Source organism: Kryptolebias marmoratus, linkage group LG6 (assembly GCF_001649575.2).
Source record: "Kryptolebias marmoratus isolate JLee-2015 linkage group LG6, ASM164957v2, whole genome shotgun sequence".
NCBI classification, from domain to species: domain Eukaryota; kingdom Metazoa; phylum Chordata; class Actinopteri; order Cyprinodontiformes; family Rivulidae; genus Kryptolebias; species Kryptolebias marmoratus.
In genome coordinates this window covers 8,908,519-8,920,118 of record NC_051435.1, presented here as the reverse complement: position 1 = coordinate 8,920,118, position 11,600 = coordinate 8,908,519, and the positions used below count along the sequence as shown (strand labels likewise).

Genomic DNA, 11,600 nt, shown 5'->3' with positions numbered 1-11,600 from the left:
GGGGGGGGGGGTGTTTGGTGTGTATTATTCATTTGATACATTAACACATTAATACATTATTTAAAAATCCATAGACTTCCTTGCAACATATTATGCAGGTGATTATTACCAAATAATAAATAGGTTATTACTTTGGAAATAAAATAAAGTAACAGGAGTAACAGCTGCAGCAGCTTTAGGTATAGAGTTTCTTTTCCTGGTTCCACTGCAGTCACTTCTTTGGTAGATCCTGTTAGACCACACAAAACTATGGAGACATTAAAAGTATCAGTAGTATTGCCATCCACACCTTGACTTACTTTACTCTTAGATTAGTCACAAACACACCTTATAATGAACAAACATTCACTCATTGTATGAAAAGTGAAAAGAAAGCCGTGTTCATTCCAAATCATTTAAGTAACGACTAGCTGTGGAATCTGTGGAAGCGTTTTTTTTTTTTTTTTAATGTATCAGCAGCTTGGATCATTTTTTGGATTTTTAGTAAAAGAGCAAGGAGCGATTCCAGAGCTTTACTACCACAATGTGAATCCTCCTGAGAGTTGTGCAATTGCCCGGTGACAAGTCTTATTCCTGTTTTTCCTGCCAGGTGGATGTTTGGACAGGCCCTTAAACTTTTACACATGCCAGAAAAGATACGTATGCAAGCACACACACACACACTCCTAACAACAACCCACACTCCTGGTTAGTTTCTGTTACACACCCATATTTAAGAAGTTAGTTAGGCCAGTTGGAGCACGGTAGAAAGCTGATATCAAATACAGTAGCTTTGTGAATAGTTTGTGTTTCTTGCATTTGCTGTAATGTGAGAAACTGGGAAAAGATGTGTGCACTGCAGACATTGACTAGTGTAGCATTCTTGTTGAAAATATATGATGGGGTAAAGTTGGAGCAATTAAGCTGGAGAATCTCTGGGCAGTGCAAAATGGGCTTTTTGTCTGTGGCTTCTTCCACTGTCTTTTCTTTTGCTGAGTGGTGATACTTGATATAATTTTGTGTGTGCAACTGAAAAAATTATTTGTTACAACATTATTGAGAAAAATATTATAGCAGCTAAGTGGAAATGAGGCTCCTAGTTTAGATTTCTGAGGCCAACTTTTTAACACATCGTGCAGACACTATGTTAGCGAGACTTGGTGTCTTGATGCAAAGGTTTCTGGGTAATGGTGGGCTGGTTTGTGGTTAAAGACCGAGGTCTATATATTATGTGGGGAGGAAGGGAACTTCCATTTTCCTTCCTTTGCTTACCCGTGTTGTGCAGTCATGTTTGGTGAGCAAAAAGTACAAAGAGAAAAACAGGTGGAGAAATGTGTTTTAGACCAAAAAAAAAAAGAAAAAGAAAAAAAAAATCTGCTGCTACATATGACTGTGGAAAAGTTAGAAGACGAGCAGACTAGGTAAAAGACAGAGGACAGGCAGGAAGGAAGAGTTTGCAAAGTGAGCTCAAAAACACATCAGCACTTGCATTAGTTGCTTCTTGGGAAGTCAGACTGAGAGAGTAGGGAAGACATAGTGAGAAACAACAATAGAGAAACTGAGACAAAAAGGCAGAGTGAGAAAGAGGGATGAATGCATCTGACACAGAATGTGACAGAAAGAGAGAATGTAGGGGTTTGTGGAGCAGCGAACACCTGCGGATCAGCTTGAGCTGTGAAAATACATTGGAAAAGAAGATACAGTTTGAGGGCTGCCATGCAGCAAGCAGCCACAGGTTTGCTGTAGGAAACTGGGATGTGGGGATGCGAACACTAGTGGTTTGACATAAATGGATACACAGCTGCTATGAGCTGAACTGAAAACAGGAAATAAATGTGAACTCAAACCTTTTTTTTTTTTACACAAAGCAAATAAGGAGAAGGAAGTTTTATCAGTTTAGGCCTAAATTTAGCCTCCTTTAAATTTCAGCCATGAAATAAGAAGCACATGTAACCACTGAAATTTCTAAGATTAGATGAGCTTGAACAATTTTTTTTTTCGTTCCCATCGTTTTAAGTTTGACTGTCACAAAGACTCTCTCTCAGTGCAAAGTGTGAAGTTTTTCAGGGGTGGGACCTAAAAGGGGTTGACAAAAGGAGTCATGTTCAAAATTATCACATGTAATTGAAAGGGCAACCGCACATACAGCAAACTGATGAGTGCAAAACTAAAAATGTCAGCCCTGGATGTTGTTACATTCGCAACACATCCCCTGCAGTTTAGTGTGGCTAAGGAGAAGACACATCAAGTCTGTAACTCCTTGTATTTCTCTTCTCTGATACTCAAAATGAAATCAAATGCTGATTTATGGCACTTGTGTGTTCCACTTAGATATGTAGATAACTTTCAGGATATCAACATGGTGGATCACACACATCTGTTTCTGTAAAATGATGCTGAGAAGTTGCCAGAAAATTGTGAGGTTTGGCCTTACTGGCCTTCTCAGAAAAGATGAGAAGTCAGGGCTGATTACTCATTATGAGATGTTTAGTTTCACAAACAGAGTAAAAAAAATGTCACAAAAATGAAAAAAAAATGAAGGGTGTATTCTTCATCATCTTAAAAAGATTTTTATCTCAAAGTATAAATTCATAAATCAGCTATGGAAGAAAAAGCAAGTATTAATGTTGATTAATTTCTGTTCAACTTCATTCTATTCTCTGTTGACAAGCTATTCAAACACCGGCCTTGTTTTGCAGCTCAAAAAAACAGGAGAAAGAGATTCAAGAAAAAGTTGGTGCAAGTAGTTCTGGCACGTTTCTCGTTTTCTTTTCTTTTTTTTAAATGTCAGTGCTTCTGTTGTGGTTTCACTCTTGGGTCAAGAGGAGAGTGGATGAGACGGAAAGACTGACACACTTTGAAACAGCACTTATGCCTGTAGGAAAAAAGAAAGAAAAAAAAAAAAACATTTCCTCCTAAGATCTGTAGAATGTTTTTTTCTTCTTCTTCTTCTTCTTTTTTTTTTTTTTTTTACAAAGTAGAAGAGGAACATTTTTGTGTGATACCTCTTATTCAGTATCATTTTGTTTAACTCGAGCTGCAAAACCTGCATGGCCCACAGACTGGTTTAGCTTGTGTCATATAGCACTTGACATAAAGTCATTGTCTTCCTCACTGCTCTTCCTCACCGAAGCAAAAACATGACAAATTTTATTGTATCTAGTTTCTAAAACAATTTCACGTTAAGTTCTATATGAGAAAAACAACAACATAAAAGACATAAAATCTATAACTATTATTATTATTCCAGTGTAGAGTGGAAAAATCTGTTGACACAAATATGGTAAAGTCTTAGTTTTGACTCAGTATAGTGAGTTAGACATATGTCTTTCATACTGATAGTTAGTTTTCACAGAGCATTTGAAGGGTTTGTTTATCAGCACACAGTTTAGATCACTGCTAAAGAATGATTTCATTTGACTGATCAGGCATCCTTTGTGTGATCACACTTCTTTGGACAGATCTCTCCTATAAAAAGCTTCTCAAAGCTCATAAAGAGTTTTACATTCCTTGTCTGGTCTCTGGGTTTACAAGACTTGCATTATTTCAGTTTGTTTTCTTTGTATGACAGCCTTAAAACAAGCAGCCCACAAATGAAAAATAGTAATTTTATCTTTCTTTATTGTTATTTTGTTCCCCTTTATAATTGCCCTCAGGTCCACTCCTGTTCAAACACATTCTTTTGCTGCCATCCAGTGGTGATTCACTGACATCAGGCTCCTTTAATCATAATCACAAGCATGCCTTATTTAAATATTTTTTTTATGATTTTCATGTAGCTATATACTACTCTGCTATTAGGATAAATAATCCATGCTTTGATTTGAAAATATTTACATTATTTAGAAGCTTTTTTTAAAAACAAAATGTTTTTCTACATCTTACCTGCCTTTTTCAATCTCAGTTATTTGTCACCTTAATCTACAGCAGTGTTGACGTTGTTGTGTGTCTGTAGGACTTCTTTATGACAGCATTTTGTGACAAAATAATTAAGATTATTAACTTTCTGTGATCATATTTAAAATGTGATAGATTCTACATTTAGGGCAAAAATGTGTTTGTGTACACAACTATTTTGGAACTTACTTTTCCAAGTATTTTTGTTCAACATTTTCACACATTCATATTTGATCTTTGTTACCAGCAGTTACTAATATTTGTAGTTTGTAAAGAAATAATCCATAATGTATTTGTAGCTTGTTGCCTTGTGTGGCAGAGGATGATAATGGAACAATATGAGATGACTGAAACTGTGTGTTTGTGTGTAGGAGGGTTACATCTATTGAGTTTAAATTTGGTGTGGTAGTAGCTGAGAGTTATTCCCACACTCTGACTGTAAACAGACTGTATGAGGTCTTTGCTTAAGAGACTTTGGCAATAATTGTTGGATACAACTCTTTCTGTCTGTTAACCAAGTATTTCATAAACCACTGGACAGATTTTATTGAAACTGTCAGAAAGTGATCACTGAGAGTACATTTGATTTATTTTTGGAGTGAACTCAGGTCAAGAAGGCTCCCACAGCATTCAGTATTATCAGACCTCAATATGTTTATAACTTGGTTAGTTTTACAGGTATTCAGCTTAAATCCAGTGTGACTGTAGCTGAAATCTGGCCTCGCCACACAATCCAGTCAATAACAGATTGAACACAATCTTTGGCATGTAAAGTAGCAGGTAATACACATTCCATCAAGGAAAACTAGTTTCTAATTTAGTTATTCATTTTACCGTTTTTTAACACATCTGAAAAAAATGAGAAGAGAAACTTGGAAGTCCCTGGGTTTAATCCAATAGTTAACTATTGTAGAGGTGAAGTGAAAATCACAACAGTAAATTACTGAGATTTTCAAAAATCAAAACTAAAACTTCACTATTCAGTTCACAGTTATATATGCTGTATATAAACAATTTTATTTACACAACTAACACCACAATAACAGGCTCCAACTCCTTATCAAAGATATGAATGTTGTCAAGCAGTGTCTACATCTTTAACTTTAAATATTACATACTGTAAATTCCCATTACATAAGTCCTTTAAGAGGAAGTAGAATGTTTGTAGAAATGTTTGTCTTTTGATTTGATTTGTTTTTCTTCAAAACCATAGTGAATAGTTATACTCAAAAGTTATAAAAAAAAAAAACAACTCCTATTTTGTTAAACTAATGCTATAGTTCTTTTACATGAACATATTGACAGACTGCTCTGGCAGGGCATGTTTCTGTTCCATCCTGTAGATGGTAGCATTGTTAAAAACAAATTCCCTATTCTGCTGCTGAATATTGCTTCCATCCACACAAGTCCAATCATGCAGGAGCAAAGCTCATTTAATGCAGCATTAATAACTTGAGAAAAGTCCTTTCTCTGCTTCATCTTCAGGTTTAACTTCACATGGTTAGCCTCATTTGAACTTCTGACTGCCCTGCAATTTGCTGCGTAAGCGGTTCAATTTACAACACCTTCACAAGGGTGCATGGCAACGATTATTCATCACTGAAATGCAGGCTCCACAGTAACTGTGTGTGTGTGTGTGTGTGTGTGTGTGTGTGAGAGAGAGTGAGTGTGTGGGGGGGACTGCTAGTAGAGTAAGGGAAGCAGAAAGTATAGAGGTGCATTTGTGGATATGATACTTTCTAGAAAAGACCACCTAAAACACCAAAGTTGGAGTTCAAACAGTCATGAACTGGTGCATTTAAAGCCCTGAGGTATTTTCATTCTGGAGTTTGGTATAATGAATGATACTATTGAAAATCTGGTGTCACTTTAGAGAGACCAAACATCTGTGCCTTTTGCCCTGCACTGCAGTGAAACCACAGTGAAAGAAAACATTTTGCATTGGCCTCACTGATCTGATGGTTTTGGGATTTTGAGTAATTCCATCACCACTCAGAGCTGAATTAGCCCGCTTCACTCAGTGGACAGAGAACATTCGTCAGCAAACTCTGCAGTGAGATGCGACTCAATGCCAGTCAACATTTCCCCTAATGGCAAACAATTACACACTCAGTGGATTCTTCACTGACTTCTGATGAGACTCATTCACTGAGGAAATGGCCACGTAATCATGTGTGTGTAATGCGCTAACGCTGCTGATTGCTCACTGAGTCGGGCTCATGCAGACCCAGTCAGGGCTTCAGTTCACTCTTTAGCCACTATATGAGTCTGATGACAGGAAAAATGTGCAGTGAAATGGCTTTGAGTGTACAACATGTATAATCAGAGGAATACTATTAGTGCTTTTTTTCATTTAAATGGATTCACACAAGTCTCCCACAAAGCCAAATAATCTCTAATGCACCTCTTCCTCAGGAGAGCGACAGAGTGAACAAATTGCAGTGGGAAAGAGGTACTTTTTAGGATTTATGTTTACTGATGTACACATTTATAAATGCCTCTGCTATACGGTGAAACTTCACTCCTTTTTTTATACAATAAATGGCTCCTTCAGCAATGAGAAGCTGTTTTCATTATCAGACATCACACTCAGTATCAGCTAGCTTTAGATTACATTGTGCATAAAATAAAACTTGTAACAAGAAAAATGTCAGTTAACACAAAAATCTGATGATTACACACAATGTTAGTGCATGTCAGTTTTAATTGAACCTGTGTGAGCATTGCAATGCCATGTAATCATCACGGACGTTTTTATTATTACTATTATTATTTTGATAATAGTTATCTGTAATCTGTAGATAGAATTATTAAACAAAAATAAATTGCATAATACTGCTGACTCAATATTTCTGCTATCTATGCAGATGATAATTGTGCATAAATGATGCTAGTTATTGATTCAAAACTGATGCAAATTCAAAGCACGTCTTTCATCAAAACACAGGTCAGGTCAAGCTTTCACTTATCAATCTATATGTATTATAAGTCCATTTTGTGAAATTGTATAAAATATTCCATAAAATAAATAATAACTTAATGTTTTTGACTTATATTGCTTTTTTGGTTTCTTTGAGAACAAAAAAATACCTAAAAACTTGATAAAAAACCATCAAACTATGTAAGTGTGTTGGAATATATGTATATATATATAAAGTAAAATTCCTCTTTTAATACTTTCTTTTCAATAGTTGATTGTTAATTCCCTTTGAAAAATGGTTTTATTCTTCTGTAATGAATTATTATTTTCTCATGCCTGACATTTTAAGAAAGTAATTTTTACTCATATGATTAGCAGAAACACTGAGTCACAAGATGTCTTCAGTTTATTTCTTTCATTTTTTTGGAATAAAAACAACTATTTTTGTATTTAAAAATTAGACAATAAAAACTATTTATATACCAGCATGATTAAAATTCCATCAAAAATCCCACAAAAAACAGATGTTGTGTCATTAAAATCTGTTTATTTCTGAACTTTAGAAGAGCGAGTTGTTCAGACTTCATGTTTTTTTGCAAAAAGTGCACTTTAACAATGAATAATCACATAAAGGAACAGGACGATGGGGGTGGCTGCTGATTGAAATTTTATCAGCCAACATGTCAAATGATGCGTCATTGCTGTTTATCTTGTGAGACTTGAGAACAGCCCACAGCCTGAAATGTCAACTGGCGTAATCAATGGCAATCTATGCTCAAAAAATTCTCATTATTTCTGTTTGTCCTTGTGATTAGGGAATGAGAATATGTCCAATACTCACATCTGATTAATAATTCTGTAAGTATGTGCTTTAAATAGAGAAGCACATGCACTTTGAATGAACCAAAATCCGGGGTTATTACAACTTTTTTCATTGAACTGAGTTCACAGCAAAACGCCTGAAAGACTCTGAGGTGCTGTCTTTAAGGGTTTTACAATCCTCAGACAGCTTCAGTGATATTTACCAAACTTTCTTTTCTTTTTTCCAACAAGAACAAACGATTATAAGATTTTTTTTTTCTTTTTTTCAGATAAAGCATTTGGAAAAGAAAGGAGCAGGTCTTTTTTTGAGAAGCCTTTAAAAACACAATTTCTCTGGTATTGTTGAGGAAAAAAGAGAAACTCAAAGACCTGAAAGAGGACCTGCAGCACTACAATATCTGCCATCATCAAGTCTTTTGTGTGGAAATGTGAGAAAAAACTATATTTATTGGTTCTAGTTTATATATAAATATATATATAGTTTTGAATCATGGCTCACTCAAGCTTACATCACTTGAACAAATAATTATTTATTTAGCTATTAATTTGTTCATTCTTTGTTTGTTTTAACATGCAGTGTATCTAATTTTAGTTGTATTACACACTTTTTTTAAAGATACTCTCTTCAAGGGCCTTACGTTTTTATTTATTTATTTATTTTTCATAATTACCCCTCTAAACGCAAAACAAAAAACCCAACCAGGAATAACAAAAAACTAATGAAAAGCCAATAACTGGCATCACAATTGGGTGTGCATTTCTATTCCAAGCTCCTTTTCTTTCTGCAACACGTGGCTGACACAGTTTATCATACTGAAGGTTTATCTAAGTGTGAGGCAGAAGTGTTGTGCTGCAGGGAGAGATTGCCTTTACTTGCACGGCACCAACGGAGCAAAACAATGTGCCGCATGATAAAAAATTGCTTCATAACGCTCATATTGTGTGTCTGGCATCATTATGAGGCACAATAGCCTCTGGAGGGCCTGGCTTTTATTGGCGTGCTTCTTGCAGCAGCAAAGTCTCATCCATTAAACAAATCAGGGGGTTATGTATTAGATTAGCTGTACAGCAGGCGCTGGGGAATGGCTAGGAGAACACATGAAACCCCTTCTTCTTCCTTCTCATAATCCCTGGAATAAAGCACCTAATTGACAGCATTAAGTTGACACTGACAGTGGGTGCCTCTTAAACTGTAATGTATAATGAAAATACACAGTGTCGCTAAATTGCATTTTTGGTATTCAGAATGATAAACGGCAGCCATTTGGGGCATATTTAGAGTGAAGCCTTTCCTCATAACATGCTGCCAGATCTCATTTTTCCACATTTCTTAATACATTTGTGGTGTCAGTGATATTAAAAGCTCATTTCTGCTGAGAAATATTTAATAAAGCATCTCTGTGCTAGGAAGCCAATGTCAAACAGAGAGACAGGAAACTAGCTGGTGGCAGGTAGAATTGCCTAACTCCATGACCCCCACCCACTGTGACACTCCTTGGTCCTATGACCTGTGTGGGGAGAATTGGACTGCCCCCCACTGGTTAAGGGTCAACATTGCAGCAGAGGTTCAAGAAGTGCCCCTCACAGTTCAGTGCACTATTCATATCAGAGCCAGCGATTGTGTTTTGACTTTCCTCAAAGTGAAAACTGAATATGACTGTAAAAAGTGTGGGGTACACTTAGAGCACGGAGGTTCAGCTCAAAGCTTCAGCAGCAGTGGCTGTGAGTGGCCAAGGAGTAGAACTCCCTAACAGAGTAAAGAAAAGCACTCAGTGATCTCTGGGGAGGTGTGACCTTCCACCAGCTCTAAGAGATGTTTATGAGACTGAGTGGATTGTTGCTCAGGCACACTTCTTCTTCTTTTTTTTTTTTTACAATGGTAAATAAAAGGGGAGGGAACCTGCCTCCCACAGTCATTGTAAAGCTAACTTAGTTTTGAATAAATAAATATTACTCATATGTCCTATAAAGACTCCATATGAAAAAGATTTTAGATGACACACCTCCTTAGGTTCTTCAGAAACAAATGTCATTGCATTTTAAATTGATGGATAACCATTTGTACTTTTATTTTTCTGTTTATGTGCCTAGATTAATGCAGTTTAACTTTATTAATCATTCTTACAATAAACAATAATAAGAATGTCTTCATTGAACTTTGCTGCATATTTACTGATAAAAGTAATACAAAGATTTTTAAAAATATTTTTTAAAGCTTTGCATGATTTTTTTTTTCTTTGAAGTGTCATAAGAATGTCAGGTGAAAACAGAAGAGCAGAGGGGTTAGGACAGTCTTAATTTTGGCCAGATGTGTTGACATACTGTAACTCCAGGAGGCATTTAACCTGCTCTTAAAAGGCAAACGTAGGCACCAGCTGCAATGTGAAAGTAATAACCTTTCGTCACATTGTTTTCCATACTCCCATTGTCTTTATTAACTTGCTGCTGCTGCAAAGTCACGACTTTTTGAACTATTAAAGTTACCTCAGAAAGCAAACTAATATATCCATCTAAACTTTTGATTCCACTCTTTTTTTATGTCATTTTCACCAAGTCATCCCTGGCTGGGAGAAAAATACTCCTGATAAGGAGAAACATTGCCATCAACAGTAATGCAGTCTGATAAGTGAGGAAAAATTGAAACTTTGCCTAAGATGAAACAAGAAAAGCAAACAGCTTTGGGTTATAATTTTGATGTAAAAAAGCTCCCTTTTGTGCCCAGTTGAGTTATTTATTCATTATTTTATGAAGTGAAGCAACATACATGCACAAGCAATTAAACTACAGGAGCTACAAATGAGTAAACAAAACAACAACACGAAATCTGAATCTAAATCAACTCTTTGAAAATTAAACTTTATCTTATCAAATCTTGATAAGGTCTTCCATAGGCACCTGTAAGTGATAGTCAGCTCTGTTTTACTTATTGCATATATAAATCCTCCTGGCAGAGTTGATCTCTGCTGTGTTCCTTGTGACAGGTGCAACAGAGCCGATGCACAAATTCAAGAGGTTTCGGGATCTCGTGCCAACCAATTGCATCGCGCATGAAGCTGTGCCTGGCGGGGTTTCGGGTGATAGCCGGGCCCCTGTTCCAATCACGGTGCTGGTAGGAGGGGTTCAGGGGACCTGGAGGTGTGTCTGAAGAATGAGAGTCTGCAGCTGCATATTGTGTCTAAGTCGGGGAGTAATGGCATGAGTACAGTGCTTTACGCAATTTAGGCAAGCTTCTTTTTTTGAGCGTGAGCTGGAAATCATTAGTCTGTCCGAGTTTTTCTGCTTTCACGTCAGTCACAAATTAAGCCACAGCGAGGCGCGATAAAGAACCCTCGGACAAACTGTAAACTTATTCAGAAGCAAACAAAGTCCTCAAACTCGCAGGCTGAGGAGCCGCCAAATGCAAACGACCCATCCTTTCTGGCTGTTAAGGAAGGATACGTCGCTGGACATGTGAATTTAAAGGAGCTACCTGCCAAGCACAACAATGAAACCAACGACTGCCCTGTGTTGCTTCGGCTTTCTCCTGACAAGCCTCTTATTTGGGTTCGGCTCTTCACAATCAGGTGAGTGAAAGGCAAGTGCCTGCCCCCCCGTGTAACCGCGGAGCTGGTAAGTGCGCGCGGAGCGCAGCGCAGCCAACCACCGAGTGTACTTTTTTTTTTTTTTTTTTTTTTTTTAATCAATCAATGCTGGTCCTTGTTACGCACGGAACTGCTCAGATGGGGGGTTAAGAGATCCAAAGCGTTCATACTGTTTTTATTTACTGGCTAAAATAAGAAACACAATAATCTCAGGTCCTCACAATCACATGATTGAAGCAGATGGCAGGTTGGAGCAGTGAGCTGCGTCTGATTAGCCGTAGGAAACCGGTCGAATGACTCGTTTCTTCTTTTACAAAGCAACGCTGTTGATAAAGGAGAGCAGTCGATGTCCACAACACGTGTCAGTGAGCTATCTACACAGACACAGAGATATGACAAAG

General features: G+C 36.9%; 1 protein-coding gene across 1 annotated transcript in view; it reads left to right on the top strand.

The window, feature by feature from the left end:
• The first annotated feature begins 10,739 nt into the window (after positions 1–10,739).
• LOC108240414 (receptor tyrosine-protein kinase erbB-4) overlaps positions 10,740–11,600 on the top strand; it is a 240,332-nt gene continuing 239,471 nt past the window's right edge. The window contains exon 1 of the mRNA XM_017423864.3: positions 10,740–11,181. Within this exon, the coding sequence (XP_017279353.1) occupies positions 11,103–11,181 (79 nt within the window). The 5' untranslated portion in view covers positions 10,740–11,102. The remainder of the gene's footprint in view (positions 11,182–11,600) is intronic.